The sequence below is a fragment of the Lissotriton helveticus genome, chromosome 5_1 (assembly GCF_964261635.1).
Source record: "Lissotriton helveticus chromosome 5_1, aLisHel1.1, whole genome shotgun sequence".
Classification (NCBI taxonomy): domain Eukaryota; kingdom Metazoa; phylum Chordata; class Amphibia; order Caudata; family Salamandridae; genus Lissotriton; species Lissotriton helveticus.
The window spans coordinates 359,822,457-359,848,907 of NC_136065.1; the positions used below are offsets into that span (position 1 = coordinate 359,822,457).

At 44.1% G+C, this 26,451-nt stretch overlaps 1 protein-coding gene across 1 annotated transcript in view; it reads right to left on the reverse strand.

Annotated features, from left to right (window-relative positions):
• Positions 1-26,451, reverse strand: part of LOC144754551 (uncharacterized) — a 484,785-nt gene that overhangs the window by 228,226 nt on the left and 230,108 nt on the right. Inside the window, exons 7-10 of the mRNA XM_078642483.1 lie at positions 24,199-24,321; positions 10,383-10,505; positions 8,035-8,199; positions 7,009-7,140 (exon numbers count right to left, since the gene is read on the reverse strand). Coding sequence (XP_078498609.1) covers positions 7,009-7,140; positions 8,035-8,199; positions 10,383-10,505; positions 24,199-24,321 — 543 coding nt within the window. The remainder of the gene's footprint in view (positions 1-7,008; positions 7,141-8,034; positions 8,200-10,382; positions 10,506-24,198; positions 24,322-26,451) is intronic.

Sequence of the window (26,451 nt, forward strand, 5' to 3'; positions counted from 1 at the left end):
AAAGTCATGCTTAACAATCATTTCCACTCTCTTGGATTCCCTTTCAGGAGTAGTGCTGGGAAATATGTTGGGATTAGAACGGCTGGTGGAAGGCTGAACCAGTAGGCTTTCTGGCGAGGGGCGCCATGAAAGAAAAGTCAGGTCACCCAGAACAGGGCGATGGAGCCTTGCGATTTGTCTGTTGAATGTGGGGGCTAGGGCAAGGTTTAGCCTAAGCCCCCAATAAAGCATTCAACAGTGCCTTGTTAAAGGGAAGAAAGATCTTGGAAGATGTTCGCCCCAGTTGGAGGACTACTGTCAAGAAATTCGTTTTCACCTCCAAGGTAGGGAGCTGCGTTTAAGTACATATTCCGAACTACACATTACCATGGTGTAGGAGGCAGATTCTTCTGTGGCTGAATCGGGTGGAAAAAGTATACCTGTCTCCAGATAGGTATCGGGCCACTGGCTTACTGTAAGTCCTCACACCAATTGTCATATTAGTAGAGCTGAACAAACTCATCACTCAGGTCATGATCAGAATCAGTGCCTTAGAGAGATTGGAGAAAATATTGTCTAGGCTGAATGGTGAGCAGGGGAATCAATGCCTTGGGTGGATTTGGGCACGACGACGGCCGAGGTCGGACCAGCGTTGAGTTTGCATTAGAAAGCATAATCAGGGCTGAGTCTTCAGGTGGAAAACTTTGTATCAGCATCGACGTAGCCAGGGCTGGAGTAGGTTATGGTGCCGGCAACGGAGTTGGAATAAGAGCGGGAGGAAAGTGAGAGTGGAGAGTCCAGCTGGCGCTGAGGGCGAAGCCACCTGCGGTATGCCAGGTCAAATGCTTCTCCTTGCCTTTGGGCTTGAAGGCATGTCTGAGGGAGTTGGCAGAAATCCAGATATTGGGAGCATGGCTGCGTGGAACTCTTTGATCAGACACAGTGTGGCTGAAGGCCCCAGAAACTCAGGTTGTGCTGAAACCAGCTGCAAAGTCGGCTGACCTCAGGAGGGAAATTGAGTGGCGGAAGGGTGCGGAATCCCACTTCAACTTCTTGTGGCTTTTAACATTACATGAAGAATTAGAAAGAGATGAAGACTGAACTCTGGATCGGCTCCAACAGCTCTGGGAACACAAACAAGACTGAGAGTGAAGTTTGGATTCAGAGGGGGTGATCCCTTGCACACTGTAGCATTTTAAAGAAAAAGTCAGCAAATATCACTGGGAGATGAGAGGGAGCGTTAGATCCACCTCAGGAGGCATGGAAAGGAAGGAACTAATGTCATGACTTGGGAGTGATGCCTATATAGGCCCACACATCATTTCCAGAGCGGAGAAAGTTAAATGCAGAGCCACAAAGTGCCACCTTCCGGCGCATCGAGGTACAGCAGAAAAGTTTTGTGGGATCCAGTTTCACAGCTGGGGGACATTCAAAAGGAGAGGAATTTGCTGTTAAAAGTCTGGATCAGAACAAAGTTTTAACATACAGGAAATTAATACTTTACTGATTTCATAGGTAAATTAAATATGATCATTAGCTTAGAGAAAATGCCATAGACATATATACATAAATTCATAATTAATAGGATCTGCCCTCATGAATTTGATAAACTATGGAAATGAAAAAGGGTCTATTCTGGGTTGACCTAATCCTAGATTGACGTCTAATAATGAAATGTGTAACCGAAAAATGTATAACAGAATGAGTCAATGATAAGAATAGTGACAGGAAGTTTCGGAATGTTCACTAATATCGACAATATTGAGAAGCTGGACTGTTTAAAATGTTGTCAGCACATGAGTTATCCACACAAAGGCTATATTTTAGGCTACGTCGGTTTAGCTAATTTGTATTCCCATATCTAATTTGGTCAAATTAAATATTTCTCATATTGAGTCAGAAGCGTGCTCACCTAGACAGAGGTTTAGCTCAAACTCATCAAAGTCCTGGATAACTGTAAAAAAACTACGTTCCCGTCCACTCAAAGTAGCTGTGATAAAATAAAGTATGTTGGAACAATTGAAGACCAAAAAGTTGAATTCCTGGTATTTCTTCATCTAGTATACTTAGTCCAAAAGCTCAGTACCATTGAAAACGAGTTAACATTTATGGTACAAACAAACACTTAAGTGGAAGAATCCAACTTAATGGGCATTCATTTTCTTTAGAAGTCTCTGGTGTCTTGGATATACAAGGAACTCTTTGCCACTGTTTGTTGCAAACATGTATCTAGGAATCGTGCAACTGGTTGATAGATCAAGTTTAAACACAATATTACTGGTCTATCAGGAGGGCTATTGAGACTTATGCTTTTTTGGTAGTTTGTTATGTTACGTTAAAAATTCTTGTAGAGTGCATGAACACCAAGGGGTTTCATGGCGCTGGAGTCCAGGGAAAACTGCAGCATGGGAGACGTAGTCATTGTCGGAACAGCCAGGTCTTTAACTGTTTCCTAAACAGTGCGTAAGAGGTCAGAGATCTAATCTCCAGGGGGAGAGAATTCGTAGTTAATGACAAATTGGGAAATCCTTTCACCCAATAGCTGGAGAAATAGTGGCATATGATATGGGGGTCTTTAGATCAATACACAAATAAGGGAGGGAGTGAGGGGAATCACGTTTTAAAATTAAACTGTCGACTGACGGTCTACCAACAACCGTTAATGGTATAAACTGTAATTTTTGATGTATAATGGCTGTGACCCCTCCTCCTACTTTCCCCACACCCCTGTTAGCCTGAAGAATGTGATAGCTGTTGGGCACCGCTGCTAATATATCGGGGGTAGACTCTTCAGTGAACAAGGTTTCGGTGAGGAGAAGTATATCCGGTTTATCAGAGTCCAGGAGCTGAAAAACATCTAATTGAGTTTGACCAGAGAACGGGTGTTCAGATATATGACTGTAAGTTCGATTTGTTCATGACCCTGTCAGATTGAGGGGACACAAACAGGCTGTTGCCTGGTGTGGAGCTCCTGGCAGGGAGGCGTCAAGTAAATTTCGGGGAAGAGGTCTCTATACTTCAGGATCCTTGAGTTGTCTAGTTTGATGGAAGTGGCACTATCAGGAGTCTTGCTGCCTTGCAAAGATTTCAACTCTTTAGAGGAGTAGCCCAAAGTTTGGGCATGGTGACTGGCCCCTGGCCGCATCCAGACGCAGATGGGCGCAGACGGGCTTGCCTTTGGCGCGCCTTTAAGTGCACCATCAGTGCTCCCGCGCTTGTACTATCATTTAAATGCCGAGTGCAGTGTTAACTCCTCCCCCCTTCTGCAATGATTAGTTCTCGGAATAGAGTGCAAGGCTTCCGAGCCAAGAACCAGTAGACCGTAAAAAGAACTGAGATACTCAGCGCTAAGGCAATGTGAGCAGCAAACAAATTCAAATTCAGCAATACAAGTATAAAATCAATATGGCAGCATCAAATGGTTAAAAGTAATGTTTAGGGGCAGAGCAGCAAGTCAAGGTAAACGTATATGGCCCAGCAAACACAACACAGCAGCTCACCTAAGACGGTGTATGCAGATTAGAGAAGAGAATTTCAAAGTAGTTCCAAAGTGTGGAAGAAGCAAAAATGAGACGTGTTGTAAGAAATGAGGGAAGATAAATGTCACAACATGTTAAGATATGTGACATGCATACCATCAACTGATTGGTCTTTAGGTATAGTCCTATAGGAGTCCAATGAAGGAGATATTAAAAGCTATAGAGTAGGATTAAAATGCGAATAAGTGAAAACAAGTCCTGTCATGAGTTAGAAATGAAGAGGATGGAGAGCGGGAGAAGCTGTGCCCGGAGATCGCAAAAAAGTAGCCAGCATGCCTTTTCCCTCTATGTCTGCAAATAGGCCCTTCCTCATTGCTTATCTAATAAATAGATTTACCTGAAATATGTAATGCTGGATAGATGGAGGGAAGGATGGTTAGTGAGCTTCCATGTGTTCACCCTATTCATTTCCATAACCTGTCAGTGTGTGTGATCAAGGGACAAGTCCTCCATGGGTGCTGAAGGACAGGCCCATGAACTCTCCGAGCAAGCCCGTCCTAGACTTCCACACCTCTAGGTCTGACTCTAGGCTATCATGGTGCCTGCTACGGTTTTGATTAGTTATATAATTACAAACTGTTGCAGTGCTTGCAAGTGCCCTGCACTTACATGTTAGTCCTATGTTACATACATACAATAAAATAAATGCCTTTGTCCACTGTTGCTGCTTCTCCTACATTTTCAACATACCTACTTCCACTCTGCCGGATTCTCCTTCTCTTTTCAAACAGACCACAAACACATCATTAGGTCTCGCCTGACGACCGCAGCGTGAAAGCGCTGTCGCCAGTGACATCTATTGTTACTGACTTGCTTCGGAAGGGAGACAGGAGGTGTGCATGCGCAGGACGGACTGGAATTGTGAATGCGCCCGTGAACGCGTACCACGACGTTAGATTGCAAGACAGTGGATGTGCACGTGTATAGCTGGTGCCGCACATTTACGCGCCTCCTGCTTGTTACACAACACCTCCCAAAGAGTAACAAGCAGCAATCGTCGTGGCCTTATATTTATTTGCTACAATGCCCATAATGCTTGCTACAGAATTATGCCAGGCCCCGGGGGCTCCGGTAAAGCCCACCTCCACATACAAGTTGTGGGCCCCCTCGTGCAGGAAGAACCGAGGAGAGAGCATGGAGGTGGACACTCACATCAGCGGATCCAGCGTGAAGGTAAATGCTCACAACGCTGTTTCACACCCCATCTTGCTGCATTTCACACCACACCGTGCTGCGGTTCCACCCACAGCTGCACCATGGGAGAGCCAACGCCGAGACTCGAACCCAGTTCCAAAGTTGGCAGCTCAGGATGTTACTCCACACTCCCTGCCGAGACAATTGGCATTTTTAAATAGTTGTTTTTAATCTCAATGAGCGTTTCCCTGGCTCAGAACCTTTAACTTTCACATACGCTCTCCTTTACTCTCTCTGGCTCACCGGGTGCTGCCGCTGGCTCCTTCTCTTCGGGCTGCGGCTGCCTCCTCCTCCCCCCTGCTTGTTTAACATTGCAGCCAATTTCAAATAGAAGATTGTGAGCTTAGTCCTTTCATTCTAAGTCATACAATGCCGGTAATTTAGAGTTAGGAGTGTGTAGCATGTCACCAGTGCGTGAGTACTGGCGTTCATGCAGTTCACGAAGCCTACCCGTGGCTCTGACAGTAGTTTCCTCTCGCAAGAGTTAGTTGGCACTGTCATCGGATGTGTTTATAGTAAGTACCATAAAATCATGTTATGCGTAACGTGTGTTTTGTACGGTCGCATACCTTGCGGAGCTTTTATTAATGTCTCAACACTCACCAGGGAAGTGAATAGCAAATTACTCCCAGGCCAAAAAGCCTCGCAAACAGTCCCTACGTGCAGGCAAAAGGCCACCTTATATAAAACGTTGCCACTTTTGCGTTTTTTTGCAAGTAATACGGAAAACTTGTGAGAAAAAAACTGTTCGCCTACCAAGCTAAGTTCAACGCAGCACAAAATTAGTAGGAAATAAAATCCACACAAAAAATGTCCCAGACAACATTGTTAGCCTAGGGAGCCAACTGTTTGAGCACTGAATGCAAGTAACTTTCTCTATGCTTTACATGTGGCTTTATTTCATACACATGTGCACAGAGTTAAACTGCAGAGTCAGTAGTTTTCAGACACACTGAACACTGCCAGCAGAGCCTGGGGCAGTGGACATTTTCTCTCACCATAGACCTGTCCAAGGGCTTGCCTTTGAGTGCAGTTTGTGTCATTCCTAGAGGCATCTCTTTTTTTTTCCTCGTGTCAGATGAACCCCGAAAGGATACGCGTGACAAGCACACCTGAACCCACCTCTGTGATTGGGTGCCTCACCTCCTACTGGTGAGATACAGATGTGCGATTTGTTAGTCTTGCAACTGACAACCGCTTTCAAGTGTGTATTTTTGTTGTTTAAAGCATCCTTTAAATGTTTTGTGTAGAAGAAAAGCCAACATCATCCAGAAGCAAAATCTCATCAACGTTCAAAGGTATGTCACTGACATACACATATTTCCACTACACAACTTAACACCACAACACACAATTCCAAGCCACACAATTCCACAACAAATAATTCCAATCCAACACATCTCTCCCTTGCACTTTCACCAACCCTGTCACCTCTGCCCCATACACCCACTGCCCCTCTTATCTCTCCCTCACATTGCCACTACCCCCTCTCATCTCCTAATCCCACTGCCCCTCTCATCCTTTTCTCATACTCCCCATCTCTTCTCTATACTAACTGCTCAGCCATACTAAGCACAGTTTCTGTCCCGTGGCTTTTCAAGGTTTCCGGCGCTCAAACCCACACTCTCCTCTTCTTAATATGAGTTGTGCGCACACAGGTCCTAACTCTTTATGCATCTGTGCCTGCTAGCCCCTTCTTTCTCTGTTTCTCGCTCACTCTTTCTGCTCCTCTTTCTCGAGTTAATTCACCACTTCCTACACAAACTACCTATCGCTCTCTATCTTCCTTGTGCAGTTCTCACCTTATTCTCTTCATCATGCCACATAATTACACTACACAAATACAATTCCACCCCACACAGTTCCACAATTCCAACACAACCCACATAATTCCATTCCACAACACAAACATCCATTACATTCAAACCAAAACACCTAGGTAAAAGACATTGTCATTTACAACGCCAATAGCTAAAACTCTTCCAAATGCGAGACCTATTGCATTGCAAATGCTTGTTTTTATCTTCCGACTGCTGTAAGTACATTCACACACTCCTGGCCTTTTCGCTCACTCCTACGTATTGATTTCCAACCCTGTGCCCCCTCACCTATTTCAGTCATTTTCACTTCCAGCACACATCCTCTACTGCCAATCTTTCCATCTGCACTTGCATTACACCACTTTTGCTTTTCTTTTCCTCATTCTTGATGCCCTTGTGGTGCTCTGAAGTGTTGAAATGTAACCTTGTGGTGCTATGTGAATGGTGGAAAATGCAACCAAAGGCCCTCTTCTCACTCTGGTTGCATATGATGCCAGTCCAGCCTTCAGGGCAATCACAGCCATCCTCCTCCTCGTTGCAGGTGCCCCCGTTCCGACAGTCCTCACACGTAAGTGTGCAGTCATGGCCAAAGGTGGACTCCAAACACACTGAAAGGACATAAAATAAAGAGATCCGTTCATAAGCTGTTATTAGAACATTGGCACATTGAGAGCTCCAATGAAGACAATGAAGTAGCCCTGTATAATGGCTGATATAAGCCTTCTGCTCCAGCATTCCAATGTTTGTTTTTTGTTTCTCCCTTTGTAACTTAGAACACTCTACTCTTCAGAAGTCATAACATTCTAGACCACAAAGGCAGACCATAAGTACTGCACCTGACTCCATGTTTCAACAAATCGAAGTCCTGTGCACTGCAGTTCCTCTACCTGCAATTGTTTAGTACCTCTGTCCAGCAGAAAAATAGTAATACTCCAAATGGAACGGTGCACTGGAAAAAGTTTTCTCATCCAAATCATTTTTCAAGCAATATTTATAAAACGTCCTTTTTATTTCTGTTTTTCCTTTTTTCCTCTTCACAAGAAATCCATAAGTAAACATAAATCATCCATTCAACGTGTTTCGTTCAAAACATCTCTTTTGAACTTCATCAGGGCTCACGTATATCGTGTTTACAGATTATTCGTATTTCATTTTGAAAAGACTCATATCTGTAAATTGTCACCATATGCTACCATTAAATTGGGTAACAGAAACATCTGCTATTTAAAATGTTTAATTGGTGTTAGAAGTTAGGTATAAAATGACTATAGAAAATACAATTTATTATTAGAATATTCATTCTTGCCATTTTCTTTAGAGGCATAGTTTAAAAAATGATGCACATGTAGTGGCAAACAATAAGGAGTCAGTCACTGATTCCTCCACTCGTGACTTCACCCGTCTTGACTCTACCCACTTGTTGTCAATATTGGATCAATATTTTCGATTTCTAACACTGTAAACAAAAAAGCACAGCAAATAGAAATATAAGTATATCTTACCAAATGATTCGACGAGCGTGTGGGCACGCCTAACTTCAGCCTCTTCCTCCTCGTCGTAATCATCATCAAAGAGCTGTGTGAACTCATCGTGCAACAGTGTGACTTGGGGAAGGGGGCGAACAATGGGAAGCCTCCCATTCAGAGTCTCCAGGGGGTCATCAAGGGCTGAGGAGGAAAAGTTAAAGAGTTAACGGGCAGCAAATAAACATTCAGAGATTTGAGGGGAATTGAAAATGCTCAAACATCCTGCAAAGACAACACAAGCATAGCAAGTTTAAGCAGCAACATGTTAGACTCGCTAACACTGAAATCATTCTCAGTGTGTGACAGGAGCAGGAAGGGTGGCTCAGCAAGGAGACATGGCCTTGAGCCTATGTCCATTTGACTCAATACGGAGAGGCCTTAGAAGGGCAGGGCAATGGAGTGGTCGCTTTATGACAAGCAGTGCTAGACAGCCTCACCGACCTTCCACCCCAAAAACACAGGCAAAATGTTGGCTACCATCAAAGTCCTGAGAAGGTTGAAAACCGATGATGGACATCAGCTGTGCAGAGCCTAGATATTATTTTTAGAAACTCAGGGCAGGTCTCCCATCATCTGATATCGGCTGTTCACCATGTCAGAAGAGATTATGAAGAAGCATTTGGTAAGTCTTTCTGATGGATACTCTACTTAACAGCAGATTTGTTACATTTGATGTCCACCAGGTGCCAGACTGGATCTGGAGAATTTTTTAGCAGTTGTCCCGCATCCTGGTAGAAGGTGGTGTGCGGCTCTGTGCTGGCTACACACTGCCCTGGAAATGACTGAGCAACATATAAGTGCCACTCCTCTTCACTAACGTCAATTCTTTTCTTCCTGTGCCTTCTGATGTATCCATCAAAAATCGTATGGCACACTGTGAGTCACCAGGTCTGGTTCTTGATGAATGGGTAGCAAATCCCTTTTGGACAGAGTAGAGTATCCCAGGAGTAGCATGCTGGGGGTCATTATTGTAAAGCATTTTGCACTGCCTTAAAAAATATACCTAACCCACGTCAACCCAGTTTTGTTTCTTGCATAATTGGGAATGGAGCAGGTATGTGGGATTTGCCAGGACAATACCAGTTTTTGGAGCTCTGTCTTACAGTTCCAACACTTTTCTCCAAATCAACGTATCATGGTTTTGAAAGGGCCAGGTGACCATGTGACCTGCAATTAAGATTTCATTCTTCCTTCTTTTGTGGCAATGCTTACTTGAGGAGTGGGAAACCACACATCTCCCACCCTCATTTGGAAAGGCAGGACAATTGCAGAGTATCAAATGTTCCATTTCACTGCCTGTCAAAGGTTTGTGGTCATGGCAAGTTCTGAATGCATTTGTTAAAGCTTTTCACAGAGAAACATGCCTCAACAATTTGAAATGCAGGTCACAATTTTAAGTGGAGCTCAAGTTACGCTAAGGACAGCCACCTCTACATCGAAGCGGGGTTGAGACTGCATACGTCAATGCAGGCAAGGACTCATGTAAATTTAGGAGTACGTTGGGAGAATGTCACAGCTAAGCATAGAAACATCTTTGTAAATCAGGCCCTGGAGTTGAAAGTATATAGTTCAGCTATAATGCTAAAATGACACGTGCATAGTGCATGATGAATATTGTTGCATTGTGGGGGAGTATAGTCCTACTTTAAAAGAATATAACAGCACATTTGGGGATCTGCAAACTCCAGCTGGGCATATGAAATAAGAAGGCACTCCAAGAAATATGTTCAGTCAAACAGACAGTTTCATAAAGATAACAGACCAACATGTAGTGCCCACCTATAGGCAGCATCCCATCGTTGACGTTTGCCGGAGCAAATTAATACAAAATGACAGATGGAGGTTCACTAACGTTTCTAATAGCTGTTTGTAAATTAATTAATTGAATCTAATCAGAAAAATAGCTATTGCTTAGACTTAACAACTATCAATATGTACTGCCTTTCTGCAGACATGTATGTTATGACATTTCAAAGAAGTAGCTTCTTAGTACATAAATTATCAATCTCACAGGTTAAAAGCTAAACTATCGCATGCTTTGTTAACACAATAGACAAGAAAAAGCAAAAAGCCAAGAGAAACAGAAAAAGTGAATATGAATATTCGTCAGGCAGATGGTTTTTAAATTATTAATAATAATAGTATTACAATTTCTCATACTGCGCGCTGGCGTCCTAGAAGTAAATGTAAATGGCGATTTAAAAGTCAAATGGTTTGGCGATGTCTCAGAAGAGTACTGACCTCTCAAAAATTGGACGATAGAACACAGAATCATGTGAGATGGAGAGGGATCAAATATCAATAGAAAAGACAAGGTCACTCACGAATACAACTCCTCCTGTCGTCATCCAACTTGTGGCCAATCTCGCAGCTGCAGTGGAAGGACCCCACCACATTCAGGCACACGTGTTCACAGCCGCCATTCCCTGAGGAGCATTCATCTACGTCTGTCAAGAAGAAAATAAGAGAAGCTTTCTCAGCAACTGTCGCTAAACTATAAATACTCCTTAGAATTGTGGTCAAAATAAACAATTACTCTAAAAGGAGAACAGAGCAATAACATTATTAACACTCAGTCTATTTAGTACTACTAAACATACTACAAAATGTACTTTAAGAATAAGGCCCTGGGACTCTACCACGCATGGTGGAGGCAACACCAGGAGTTGAAGCAATTCACAGACTACACTTCTCCCTTTCATACTCATTCTCAAAAGACTTTGTATATACCTATGGCAAACATCTCCCTCATGTGCTTGTGTCACCATTTCTCTAGAAACAGCTGCTATTAAGAGATGACTGAACTGTAAGAGTTTAGCAAACAAGCTTTCAGGTTGAATTACTTCAAGCTGTGGTGGCAAACCTGTCCATTGTCTCTGGATAAGAGCCTGGGAGGGTTATTGAACTGTATCGGTGGACAATTTGACAGTCTCAACAAGTCGTATAGGGTTGCACCTTGGCCTTGCTCAGCACGCAGAAAATGAAGGGGGGGGGGGGGGCAGTCAAAAGACTTAATCGAAGACGTGGGGCCATGTTGTCAAGAAGGCACTGCCCTTGGGCCGAGATTGCCAGTACCTGCTGGAGTATTATTTGCATTTCTTGTTCCCAAGAGTGGCAAATAGGTCTAGAGTTGAAAGACCTCATTTTCTGAAGACACACTGTAGCGGATCCTGGTGGAGCTCTTAGTCAGAGCAGTCTAACTGAACACAGCTGAGGGTGTCTGTTTGGTAGATCTTTGATATGGCCCAGTACCACAGTTTCCGAATCTCCTCTGAGAGGAAATAGGTCCTCATACCTCCCTGTTGGCTGATCACATGGTTGCATTGTCTATCCTGATAAACACAGCTTGGCCTCTCAGTTTCTCAGGAATGCTCATAGGCCTTGTCTGATAGCCTGCTGCTCCAAGGGATATATACTGAGTGACTTTTTCTTTTCCGACTAGAGAACTTAGTTGAGAGTTCCTGCATGGGAGCTCCCTGTCTTCCATTAATAGTCATTTGGCGTGTAATGGGTTGGAATGGAAGGCCTGCATTGAGATTGCTTGAGAATCTCTACCAGAGAAGAGCCTGTTTGAGCCCTCTGAGTACCCAAGGTGCATTGTTCCAGGTTCCTATTGCTTACCTCCAATGGTAATACTGCTTTTGTTGTACTGGCTTGCAACCTTAACTTGCAGAAGAGGATTCTATAAATGTATGATGACATTAAAGTGTTGATTTAGATGTTGGCGGAGAGGGATCTCCGTCACAATGGCAACGGTGTTCCCCACCCACTAACACCGTGGTGCGCCTACCTGTTTTAAAGGCAGGTGGACCATAGGTTTGGCTAGGGCGGTGACTACAATGTCACTCCCATAGCCAAACTTCTCTGACAGCCCGAAGGAGTAAGGGCGATCTAAGAATTGGCAATATGTCTGTCTACCCAATTCGGATGGGCGAATATATTGCCATTTTTTTTACTGTCTGTCATTGCCATGTCCCCTGGCAGCAAGGGACAGTAAAACACAGAAAATGGTGAGGGGGCAATATCATTTTTGTTTTCAAAAAGAAAATCCTGCTTTGTGATTTTCTTTTTGAAACTTAAAAAGAAAATAGTTTAGTGCAGTACTCCGTCAGGGTGAAGAAACCCTGCACCAAACTGCAAAAAGCACTGACAGGAACTGGTTCATGCCTATGCTTTAGAAATGGCCATCAGTCTTGGCAGTCATTTCAAAATTTGGTGGGCAGCATCTTCGTCAGGGCTAAGGAGCAATTTACTCCATTGCTCTGGCAGAGAAAGGGACCACCCACTGATATATAATTTGGCCCCTAAGTCCAGTAATGATTTGTAGACTCTGAGTGGCGCCACCATTATGGAACAGAAGGTCTTTGCTAATGCTTGAAATTTTGCCACTTGCTCTGCTGAGCTGTGTATCCAGAATAGCTCCTAGAAGTTGAAGCTTTGTTAAAGGAGACTTGGACAATTTTTGTACGTTCACTTTGTCACACAACTGGTGGAAAATGTTGATGGCAGAGGCCATGGGTGTACAAACCTCCTCCTCTGATGAAGGCTTGATTAGCAGTTGTGCAAGTATTGGTGCCCTTGTTAAGAAGATAGCCACGGGGGCAAGGTACTTGCTGAATATATGGGGAGCTGAATTAGGTCCAAAAGTAAGTCTTTTGAATTGGTAGTTCTGACATGTCACAAAGAACCAGAGATATTTGAGAACTTCCGGCAGATGGTCCCCTAAAAGGATTTTTTCTTCAGAAACTTGTTCAGTTCTTGAAGGTCTATAGGTGGCCTCCACTCCACTGTTGTCTTTCTGACCTGGAAGAACCTGGAATAAAAGTATTATGGTACCTTCTTCAACACTCCTTTTAGCAGGAGGAGAATAATTTCTTATTTCATTTCACACAAATTCATGTGCTGCTCTTTCTTGGGTGGATGATTGGAAGGCTTTTCTGGAAATGACTGTACTGCACTATTTGGAGCATCCAGCGATCTGAGGCAATCTGTTTCCAAGCAGGAACAAAAAAAGGAAGTTTAACTTTCTACAGGCCGGAGCCAGCGTGCATGGTTGATAAGTTAGACTTGCTTGAGATTATCCTAGGAGTGTGATTTGGCAACGTCCCCTACTTCCCTGATGTTAGCCTCTGTTGGAGGAGTAGCTTGGACTGCATCCGACTTGTCACGGTCTGATTATAATATTGTAGTCCTTGACCCCACAATGTTTGCAGACCACTCTGTAGGCTTGAGAGAGTGTTGCGCCACGAAAGAATGTCAAAGGTGTGAATCAGTATTGTAGGACTTCTAGCAAGCATACATGTAGGAAGTGCCCTATTTGGATGGTCACCCCCCCCTCCCCACTTTTTGCTCGGATGCTGTGGTTTTAGAACTGAAAGTGCACTGGGGCCTGATAAACAGGCCCCAGTGCCAGGGCTCTTTCCCTCAGAGGGTAATGTAAACTGGTATACTCAATTGGCCAGATCCTTTAACCTGCCCACCCCCATAAGTCCCTAGTATATGGTAACAGTGGTACCTTGGGCAAGGGAGTTAATGGGGTCACTAGGGCTGCAGCACTATTTGTGCCACCTTGAGTGACCTTAGTAAACGTAAAGCCTGCAGGGCTGCTATATCGGATAGCATAAGCAGTTTTCCTGCTCAAGTTTGACATCACACACCATGGGTGACAGAGTACAGTCTCTGCCTTGGTATATGTAAGTCCCCCCCTAAGGTAGGCCTCATAAAGCTCAGGAGGCAGTGTGCATTATATCCAAAGGTAAAGGCATATTTGTTCAGACATCTATTCTGCGACAGTGACCTTGCATTCAAGTTTACTTTAAGTGAAAGGCTGTCCATAGGTTAATGTGGACTGGTTACAGGATAAAACCGAGGTAGGCCGCTTCACAATGGCACCACCAAATCTAGTCATGTTTGATATCAAACACAGTGCTTTTTTGCCCTTCTTGTGTCAAGGGTGAGCTGGCAAGAACCCAGGTGGCATCCTCAGAGGGGACTCACCAAGATACCGAGTTCCCTTGTGCCTTGACAGGCTGACAGACAGAAGTCTGATCTACTGCTGGTGAGTGCTATCACTCCCAGAGGTACAAAAGGGGGTGGTGATGGACGGAGCATCTGAACCAATCAAACACTCACACCCAGTCAAAAGATCTGGGATTAATCCATCACCGTTCTTTAGCCCACTCTGCCACCCCGGTCCAGACATGGCTATATGCAAACCAGTCTGACCCTGTGCCTCATGGGAACAGTCCAGCCCGAACTGCCAAGCCATGTCTTCCCTGGACCGGAAACAAGCTTCCGAGGACCGGTTTCTGGCATTGCAGCCTTCTTCAGCCCGGCTTGCTTGAATCCAGTGGCAAAGTGAGCAAGGGACTCACGTCTGAGCATACCCTGCCACACTTATGGCGGCCGAAGCGGTACAAAAGGGGGTGGTGATGGACGGAGCATCTGAACCAATCAAACACTCACACCCAGTCAAAAGATCTGGGATTAATCCATCACCGTTCTTTAGCCCACTCTGCCACCCCAGTTCAGACATGGCCATATGCAAATCAGTCTGACCCTGTGCCTCATGGGAACAGTCCAGCCCGAACTGCCAAGCCATGTCTTCCCTGGACCGGAAACAAGCTTCCGAGGACCGGTTTCTGGCATTGCAGCCTTCTTCAGCCCGGCTTGCTTGAATCCAGTGGCAAAGTGAGCAAGGGACTCACGTCTGAGCATACCCTGCCACACTTATGGCGGCCGAAGCGGTACAAAAGGGGGTGGTGATGGACGGACTGGACTGTTCCCATGAGGCACAGGGTCAGAGCTGTTTTGCATATAGCCAGTGTCTAACCCAGGGTGGTGTGGAGTGCAAAAAACGATGGATTTAGGCCCAGATCCTTGTACTGGGGTGAATGTATGACATTGTTCTACATTCTGTCCATCAACTGTGTTTTTTGCAATTTTCACCCCGAGTGGGCTGGGTATGCTCAGACGTGAGTCCCAGGCTCTCCACACCACTGGAGTCAAGCTATCCAGGCTGATGAAGGCTGATAGCCAGAAACCGGTCCTTGGATGCTTGATTCCGATCTGGGAAAGACATGGCTTGGTAGTTCGGACTGGACTGTTCCCATGAGGCACAGGGTCAGAGCTGATTTGCATATAGCCAGTGTCTAACCCAGTGTGGTGTGGAGTGCAAAAAAACGATGGATTTAGGCCCAGATCCTTGTACTGGGGTGAATGTATGACATTGTTCTACATTCTGTCCGTCAACTGTGTTTTTTGCAATTATCACTCCCAGAGGACATGAGACAAAAGGCCTGGGCAGGAAGAAGGTCACACCTCTGCCCTCCAAGGATGGCTAGTGAAAGACCCTTCAGGGCAGTGAGCCTCAAAGGCTTCACTGCCTCTGATATGTAAGTGACTTGTCTCCCAGTGGAGTCAAAGGCCCCCCTACCCACAGGTACTCTTGTCTGTGAGCAGGTGAAAAATTCGATTTTCAGGAAGCTTACACCCCCAAAGGCTAACCTACACCTGTAGGTTGGGCTAGTAGGTCTGTACAACCGAGGATGGCCCGTGCCATCTTGAAAAGTCCAGAGAATAGTGGGTTCTGGGTAGTTTGGTGATACACACCCCTCGGATGTTGTCACCTCAAGGGCAGATTAGCCACTCAACTAGTAGCCGATGGCTACTAGCCCTCACATCCCTAAACACCCCCTAAATTCAGCATTTAAGCTGGACCCCTGGCACCAGAACTCCAGATCTGCTCTGAAGAAGAAGAGGACAAAGAAGAGACCATGTCAGCACAAGGCAGGACTCCATAAAGAAGAGTAATAAGTACTGCACCCATGGCAGCCCCCTGCACCTGCTGGACCATGACTCGTCCAGACCAGAGACCAGCTTAAAAAAAACGGCGAAGGCCACTGTGACCCGAAGACTTCACCAGGACTCCCTAGGACTAGTAGTACTAGCTCCCTGCAGACGCTAGGCACAAACCACACATCCACGAACCAAAGAAGGACTGTCTGCTGGACTCCGTCGAGGACCAGCTTGAAAGTAATAGGTCAGGTGCCTCAACCTCAGCGAGGTACAGCCTTTTACAGCGTTCCCAAGATTTGTGTAAGAAGATTTGCTTCATCACTGCATTTGCCATGGCCAAGGTTTGTTGGTGGTCTTGCTGACTACTAATTAATTTACTTGATGCACCAAGAAGAGGGAATCCTTTGCTCCATAAACCATCTCCCTCTGTGGCGCAGTGGTTGAGTACTTGCATCCAAAACCTATCTGCGTTGGCACACTCGGTAAAGTCGGCTGCTGCAGTTCCGTTCAGCACCATGGATAGCGAGGTACACCTCAGCACCCGAGACGCCTGAGCTAGGTAGAGCTGTTCTGCCTGGTGACTACTGGTCCAGGAGCCCCTCCAAGCTTTACCTGCAAAGAGCTCTGCGGGCCGCTCTGTTCCTCGCCGTGGTGTCTCCTCCTTGCGGCCGTCCTCCTCATTGCCGGTCGCAAACCCCTATGTTTTGCGTCTTGCGTGGACTGGTTTGCAGCGAGGACAAGGATGGCGGCGAGGAGGAGGGACACCTCAGTGAGGAGGAGGGCAGCCAGCAGATGCCAGAGAGTAAGAAAGTGGGTTATTTGTCTTTTTTTGGGGGCCATGGCACAAGGGCTAAGGGGCGCACTCTGCCATGGAGTGGGAGTTTTGCCTCAACTCCCTGTTCCCAATGGAGCGCGAAGTTGGTAAAACTCCACAAACTCCACTGGCGGAGCGGACTACGCTGCCCAGGTTTAAAGATAAGCTCAATTTTTATAAATTGGTATCAGATTTCTTTCGCGTTGTGTCAATTACTTATTGTCAATGTCGGTACTGTAAAATGCTTTACACGTGTTCCTCTAAGTAAACCTGTTTGCTCTTTGTCACTCTACCAGGAGTGACAGAAGGATTACTGGTGTGAATCCGAGGTCCTCTGCGAGGTATTGTGTCAATATTACATCGTAAGGCTTCCCAGCCATGCTACTACACTTAATGCTACTTAATCACTAGCTTAAATCTTCTTTTTAAACAATGATTGCTTTTCTACAGAAGAGTTGCGATTTAGATGAGACTTATGACAGGTGTCAAAGGAGCTGGATTTTCGGAACCCTTTCAGTGCAGGTTTCCCCTAGTCTTTCCTCGTGCTTTCGCTGATAAAGGTTTGATCTTGTCCTTGGAAAAGATAAATGCAGGTGCATAAGAGGTCAATTCTAGCTAAGGAAGTTTCACATGCTTCCTTTTTTGCACTGCCTTTTTGGAAGTGCCAGTCGGAGCACTTTTCATCAAATCATCATCAGACGAGGGGGCATCCCCTTTCTCTAGAAGATAAAGAGCTATCCTCCTTTCGATGTTCTTAAGAGTTTTGGAGGACATTACTTGCAAAGGTCACAGTGTGATGCCTTTGGAGAAGGAAAAGGACAAACAATGCACTGACTGTGCCAATCTTCTATAGAACTTTTCTTTTGTCCTCTGTCTTAGCAGGGGTTGAAGAGAGATTAATGTTTTTTCTCTGCTATAGTGACATTGGTAGTGTCTCTCTGGGCCATAAGATAAAAGATATGAAAATCCTTTAAAAACAGCTCACCTTTTTGGAAGCTTTTTGTTGGGCATAGGGCCATTTTGACACTGTCTACTGCTACTTATGCCAGGGATTCTCAACTTGACAAAGGAGAATGATTCAAGAATGTGAATCCATGAATCTCTAATGCTGGAGACTCTGCACTTAAGGCAAGTAATCCCACCAACATGTTTCTGACCTAGCAATTCCGAAACCCGGAAGGCCCCAAAAAACATCCACACCATCAATGTGAAAAAAAAGACACATCTCAAAATTGTCCTCATACATTGCAGGCAAGGCTCCCAATACTTTCGTTAGTAAGTCCCATGACAAAGGCTGTCGGACACGCCCTGTTGCGCCCTGTTCCCTGGCCCACCCCTCTAATATGCATGACCCCAACTCCCCCGCCGATTGAGCATCTCGCCAAAGAAACTTTCCCACAAAGGCAATCCCAGCCAGCTTCCCCGCAATGGTACCTCTAGATGGTTCTTTACCGATCAGCTGTAAAATAAACTGTATCACGTCTTCTCTCCTGTGATTTGGCAAAGCCCTCCATTGTGCCCCTAAAGACAAAAAATCCTGCCAGGCTAGGCTATATGCCGACCTCATGGAGGGAACCTACCACCAGCTGAAGCATCCGGTGTTGCCTACAACTGTCTCGGCATGGGGGTCGGGGTCCTGTCGGCATCCTTGGCTAGCCCACAGAATCTCCCCCACTGTGAACGAGACAAAGTATCTGCAATGTCATTGTCCACACCTGGCACGTGCACTGCCCGAAAAACTATGTTATGGCGCAAGCAGCCCAACACAAAAACCCTTAGCGGCTTCAATACCTGTTTGTCCCTAGCGGACTGCCTATTGACAATCTCCACTACTGCCATAATGTCAATCCAGAATGTCACTCTCTTGTGAACCAGTTGTTCCCCCCTCAGCGTCACTGCTACTACCAGGGGGAAAAATTCCAGGAAAGCTATGCTGCTGCCCCCCATAGGATTCTGGTTACTAATCGTTAGATCATCCCTGTAACTCACTCTAGGTTCATTTAACACATTTGCTTTCACATTAGCACAACGCCGCATCTTATCATCAGTATTGAATTTTAGGTCCCTAACATTGTCTATTCACACAGACATGTCATCCCCGCAATGACCAGTGCCATTTGGCCAATAGTTTGAGCACTATTATTATTTACCCTGGGTTAATTCATCATCAGCGCACTCATATTAGAATGATGTGGTTTTCTTGGTATGAATATCTTTGGCCCTTCATAATGTCTATTCACCCGGATATTTCATTTTGGTCCGTCGCAATTAAACAGTGTTCCTTGGCCCGTTTTTTTCCTCCAGAAAGGTTTTTTTTAAATGTGGTAATTGCTCCAGATGGTATGCTTCTGTTGTGAGGAATGGGTACCTGACGCGGATGGGCGCCGTGATCACGCAGCGGGTACAATAAATTTAACATGTCAGAGCGGGAGCTCGTATAATAATAATGAGTATCAATTTCACTCTTTAAGTGCTCCTTGAGACCTATGAAGAGGTACACATAAAGTTTTTTTGAACACATACACTGAAGTAAGCTATTTAAATGTCACATGGTCCAACGTGGCGTCGTCAGTTTTGATCGCGTATTGATGCAGGACAACCGCAGCACACTTTGGGAATTTTCTTAGGTATGTTTTACCTTTAAAGAAGATATTGGCTATCGTTTTCGAATCAGGGTTGCGTTCTTAAGCACTCTATTCCATATAATTTGGTTTCAGCCTTCGCGCCTTTGGTTTCCGTTAATACGAGTGCGGGAGACTAATTGTCTCGGTGGAAGGTACGGCGTTTTCAGGACGGTTGGGATATCAGCGTGAGAGGAACAGTCACAGCCGGTAAGAAGGGGCTGTGATTAACGAAGTTTCATTACGCATGCAATCTCTGGAAATAGCATAGAGACTTATAATTCACTCCATTTTATTTTGCAGAATGTTGGCTTTTGGCAGGAAATACCTGTGATTAATTTGATGTTGCATGCAGGCTGAATGGGTATTTCGACTTGGTGGCGGTTGGTGAGCCTGACACTCTCCTGAATTTTGGTTATATTTAGAATGATTTTTTCAAATCACTGCGGGGAATTTTTATTGCAAAAGTTGTAGCATTGGATGGTACTATTCGGGACTTTCACACGCTTCACTCTAGTTAGTTACTCTTCTTGACACGACCCATAGGTCAGTATGTTCCCCTCATGTGCAAATTCTAATTTGTAACCACGAGGGTACAGACAACAACAATGAGCATTGTATTATGTTTCTGTTGTAGTGCCAATTTGATGAACATCACTTGACTTCAAAGAAGCAATGATTTTTATTTGAAGACGCTTTCCCCTGAAGAAGGGTTTTTATAAACCCGAAATACATTGGGATTTTTAGCTTTCTTCGAATGTCAAAGTATTGGATATGGGGATTTCAAATATCATATTGTGTTTTATTGTGCATAATTAATGCTTGTTCATTTTGGTTCTCACAAAGGATTGTTTGAATCCATTGGAGTATAATTTTGGTTGATTAAAAAATTTAACTGAGGAATATTTCATTATTTACATTGTTCACTTGGGATAAAGTTGATTATTATTATTGAAACCTTATGGACACTTGTTTCCAGGTCTCTTCAGGGCATATTAGATAAGGGATTTGGGCAATCCCTCAGTGAAATAGCTTGCGGCCTTTGATTACTTTAGGCTATAAATTTGATACATGAGTTTATAACAGGTGTGCAGGTCCACATCCATACAGAGCTACCCCCCGCCCTCCATTCACCAGGCCATTGTTCTGTGCACCACTTTCCCTGCCAGAAAAGGCCAAAACCCTGGCTGCCTGCTGCATCTGAAAAAATTAGGGCATCTGCAAGCCCAGCCACCAGGTCACCAGAATCTAAAATGGTGGCTGGGAAAGGTGCCGGGGACCCTATATAGCCTTTGGGCTACAAAACCCATTGGGCTGTTTTTGGGCTATACCCAAGCAGCCCAAATTCGCAAAATGGCCGGTGAGGCTGCCCCTCCCCCTCCCCCACCCCCCCCCCCCTCCCAAACTGCCCCCAAACCTCTCTTGTAGCAAACTTCAAAACAATTATAGTAGATAAACATTAAACCAATGTTATGTAAGAACTGTAACCCATCAGAATAATGGCATGTCATGTTCAACGCTCCATGCTTTGCCTCTGTATGCCTAGAAACAGGCAGCTTCTTATCCCAGACACCCCCCCCCCCTTGAATTAAATGTCACTAGGGCACAACATTTGGAACATAGTTACCACAGCTCAAAGTCCTCCGGGATTTTTCAGGCATTTGCTTTAGCATTGAATGTTTATTGTTGAAACATGCAGAACCCAAAATTTCATACAAAAGAATATATAAAATACTTTGGATTTTTTCCAAAAGCGCATGATTGCCGTCACTACAGAATATTAAATGTCTTTTGAATTTTACACTGTTCTAGTTATAATTTTTTCACATACAGCTGTCAACAATATAACCACAATTCTTTCAATCTGTGCAAAATTCTTAAAATAAATGTGGAGGCTTATTTGGAAAGATGTCTACAGTTATTTGACATAAAGCACAGGCATTTGATAAAGTGAACAGAATTCCTCAAGGCATAAACTGTAAACTATCTTTTTTTGGACAAATAATAACAGGATTTTTTAGAATCTCCAATTTCCAGTGATAATCTTAATATATTAGCTGTGTATAAACAGGATCGTGGGTCCTAATCCTGGCAGTTTAACTCATTCACCCAAGTCTCTGCAATAACTACTGACAAATGCTTTCATTGACAAGCCAGTGTGGATAAGGTGAGGAAGCAACCAAAATGTGTTAATTCCCTAGAGGGCTCTTACAAAGTCAAGGTGCAATCGTCCCCCCCCCCTTAATCCTGCTCCCGATCCCCTTCTACTTCCGTTCTGATGCCGCTAAACCCGGCGGAAGGAGAAACAGGAGTTTCTTGCATCCTTCTTCCAGGCGCAGGTGTTCCCTCACTTCACGGGTTGGGAAAATAAGTTTTCAGATAAGTTCTTGAGTCCATATGCCCTCACCTGTGATAGAGAAAGCATCAAAGGGGAGAATAAAGGACCCATTTTACCACTATTGCTGGCACTTATTCAGGGATATTGTTTGGGACATTCCACAGCCACTGCACGCTGTACGACAGTATCCATTTAGAATGCAGAATTTAGGTACAATAATTTGAAGGATTCTACAGGAGACAGTGTTCACAATTTTCCAAGATGTTTGTAAGTCTGCACTCACAATTTTACACCCTCACGTGGGTGCAGTTTTATGAAAATCAGACGTCCACAAATGAAATCAGCAACAGTGACATATTTTCAGGCTTACTCCCAGGGAAAACTTTGTAAATCACACATTATGATCATGTGAAAGGATCTCTCAGTGCTCAATTTGACACAGTATGCAACTATGCATGGATAAATGGCACTACATTTGTGAACTTGCACTTTAATTCATTTTTTCCTCCAAGGGCAATATAGCTCTCCTTATGGCACAAGCGCTTCTGCTACGCTTATAACAGTTTTGGAGGTGCTCCCTAGCGAATCCAGCCCTGCCAAGTATCACGCCTTAGGTGTGACACTAACGCATTTTTGTGCGTCGGTCCGCATTACCGCACAAAAATGCAAGGTCACGCATTTGTAGTGCATCCTTGACATCACCACCCTTGCAGAGGTAGAGATAAGTGGGACCGAAATCGCCACCCCGGCCAACTCCGAATGATCTGAGCACGCAGCGTAGACCACGTGCTGTTCTGGCAGTGTGTATGTAATAGTCTAAGTGTGAAATGTCAGTTTGTGAATGGCTTATTGCTGCGCTGTCTGCAGCAATGAGCATTCATTATTAGCAAACCTACTGCGGAGCACGGCATTCACGTGACCACAACAGTGTATCCCCTAACTCTGTTTGCGTAGGGGGCAAAGCGAGTGGCAGTTTGAATTATGCTTTTTTTTTTGCCTCCTGGCTCATGCGCGCAACCACCGGCTTTCACTACACGCCGGTAAGATGGGCTGCACAGTCGTGGCTGGCAGAGACAGGATCTATAATGGGCTCTGTGCGAAGTGGTATAATCCTGATACGTGATACCGCGTACTAAGGGTCAACCAACCATACCCGCCACCGGCGGGACCGGACTGCTGCCTGCAGATGTGAGAGTGTACCAGCCCAGGGGGGGAAGGTGCCTGTCGCAACGGCGCCGTCTCCGCTCCTCGCCTGCCTTTATTCAAAGTGAGTGCACGTTTAAACATGATCACCTATAACCTCTGAACAAGGAAAACTATTGATGCTCTTATATACAATTAATATCCCATGCTCATTTGATTGAGATTTTTATCGGTTCAGCAGTCAAGAAAGGGATTAGGTAAAGCTTTGTATTTTCGGTTTGTCAGCGCGGAAGTAATTAAAGCAGAACACCTGCTCAAAATGTTGGTACTGGAAAGACTGGACCTCGGAATCATTCTATCCGTAAATACCCCAACGAACAATGTCGATGTGTGTTTTCAAGTGAGGAGACCCAATCTTGAAAATAGTCCTCATCAGCCTCCTTATCACCCCCGCACTCCCACTATAGCAGGCATTATGTTATTCTCTGTATTCCAGGTGAGCAAGTGGCAGCACACTGAGCCGGTTTCCGCAACAGATCATCTGACCCTGCTACAATAACTGACTTTGCTGAAATTCACAGAAACGTCCTTTTGTTTGTAGTGGCACGGCGCGCACTGAGTCCTCGTTTTGGTTATTAGTACGATCAGTTTATAAGGGCAACAGATGCTTCAGTTTCTGGTGCTTTCCAGCAGTTTTAACATCTTCTTGTTGCTCAAATGGGTGTAATTGTTGATATTTATATGTTTTCCTAGTCTCCATTCCTTGATTTTGCTTGCGAAAAAGTGTCACTCATAGTCGTTGGAATGTCACTCATAATTACACTGAAATTATGAAAATGTCACACATAGCAATCTCAAACCTTGGCAGCTATGCGAATCCCCCCTCGCAAGAGTTTCTACGTGTTCTTAACAGGATTAAATCCCTGACCATTTCCAGGGGGGGAATGATTAAAAGAAGGTTTGTGAACACCCGCGAACCCTTGATTATTTAGGTGCTGCAAAGCTTTTCAAATCTTCCCCACCATGGAGCAGCCTTTCCTGACCCCCCTCAAATCAATTTACCCATGTGTAATATTTGGGGTGATATGGCACATTGGTAAATGGGCTTACAAGTGCAAATTCACATTTTGTAAAAAAAAAAAAAAATTGTAGATTTATATAGTGCGGGTTATCACCCGTGAGGGCATCCAGGCACTGTCCGTGGGCATGGGAGAGATTACGTGATTTGCCCAGAATCGCAGGATGTTAATTTGACTCTGAGGTACAAACGTGTTTTCTCAACGCCCTGGTTAGCAGCTCTGGCCGCCGCGCCACATCCTCTCCCTGAGAGTGACCATTAGTAAAAACCTTGCACTTATAAATCAAGTCATTTGTGTGTGTGAGACGAATTTATAGTGTTGACTATAGCATTGCATCCCAGTGCTTACCATCGCAGCTGCACCCATCCCCGTTCAGTCTGTAGCCGGCGAAGCACACACACTCATAACCACCTGCATAGTTATAACAATCCTGCTGGCAGCACGAGGCACCGGTTGTGCACTCGTCAGTATCTGGAATAGAAAATACAGGAAAGTAGAGTTTCACACCACACCTCAAAAGACGATATCTAGATAATGTGAGAACGTGGGTTTCAGAATTTTTCTTATGAAAAGATAAAAAATGGGTAGACATATATGCAGAAAAACATTGCTGCCACGGAAATATCCACCACTAAAAAGACAATTATGAACAAGATTCATTTTTCACCTATCAACTTGGTTTTGCAGCTCAGTATCTATTACATATACACATGCTTTATCTATTCTTGTAATTGAGCTGTTCTACAGCTGAGTTAATTACTCAAAGCTCCTGAATATATATCAGATCCGTGCTGCCAAAGAAGTTACTTACCTGTTACACAGGCTTAGCAGCGTGGCATGTGTCATACAGTTACACGGTTTGTATATGGCTATCATCTGCCATACCACCACGTGGCTAGAGTATGCCAAGCACACATATATATATATATATATATATATATATATATATTCACTGAAAAAACCATAGGTTATAGACCATATATAGTTAGGAATTAGCATTTAAAAAACCTTATTTTACTCACACAAAACCATTGAAATGCCATATATAGTTAGTTGCACTAACTATATATCGCGCACCCGCAATCCACTGCTGATGATGTCACATATTACATCATTCATGACATGGTCAGTGACATCACTGATGACATCACTGACGACATCTCAAATGACATCACTGATGACATCACTGATGACAACATCCAGTGACTGTATGTTTCTGTAAAGTTAAAATATGTCTTACATATTGAAGAATGAGTGGATGTAGAAGTGTCTGGATGAAGGATTTAGTAGGTGCATGACTGACTGTATGAGTGAGTGATTAAATGTGTCTCACTGAGTGCATGGGTTAGTGACTAAACTGTCTTAATTTGTGCATCATTATGTCTATTGTTCTGTAAACTGTTGCATGTGTTGATCAATAGCTATATGAGTAACTATATGGGTTATTGATTGATTGTCCAAGTATTTGTATGGGAGACTGAGTGTGTGTGTGGCTGGCTGGGAGGTGTGTGACTCTGTGCAGATCAATGTGTACTTATATCAATGATTGTATAACAAGGTAAGTATGTGTTAGTATATGTTTGAAAATATAAGGTGCTCTATGTTTAACTGTATAGACAAGAAAATGGAAGTGTGATTGATTCTTTACAGGACTGACTAGGTGTGTGAGTAACTCCATGGATGAGTGGCAGAGTGTGAGTGTCTGTATAGGTGTATGAGTGCATATGATAGTGTTGTAAAGATGAGTGATTGTATGTATGAATGATTGTATGGGTGAATGAGTGAATGTGTGTGTAGACGTAGGAATCAGTGAGTACATATGTAGTAACTAGTATTGGTGTGTCAATGGTTTCAAAAATTATACTCTGTATTTAACACTGGGTGAAACAGAGGTTATATTAAAATATGAGGAGATGCATTGTATTGTCACATGAATGATATCATCAGTGATGTGGTCATTGATGTCAAATGAGATGTCATCAGTGATGTCATCAGTGATGTCATTTGAGATGTCATCAGTGATGTCATCAGTGATGTCACTGACCATGTCATGAATGATGTAATATGTGACATCATCAGCAGTGGATTGCGGGTGCGCGATATATAGTTAGTGCAACTAACTATATATGGAATTTCAATGGTTTTGTGTGAGTAAAATAAGGTTTTTTAAATGCTAATTCCTAACTATATATGGTCTATAACCTATGGTTTTTTCAGTGAATTTTCAAGGTTTTGTAAATGCTAATTCCTAACTATATATGGTCTATAACCTATGGTTTTTTCAGTGAATTTCAATGGTTTTTTAATAGCAAATATCATAAGCTGTCGAATGTCAAGTACGTGGTAAGTGAAAACATTTTCGTGTTTATGCACACTGATCTGCTTTGAATGGTGTCCCCCCCCCCTCATTTCTATTAGGAGTACTCTCTCTTTGCACATAGTGAAGGGTAGTTAACGCAGGCCTTTGCCCCCGTTGTAATACGTCGTGCCTGCTTCTCTCTCCATTTGATTGATTGTTATCCAAGTATTTACTGTTTTAGAATTGGTTCTCTTTGGTTCATTCTCTATTTACAAACAAACACAGAGTCGCAATACTCTGTT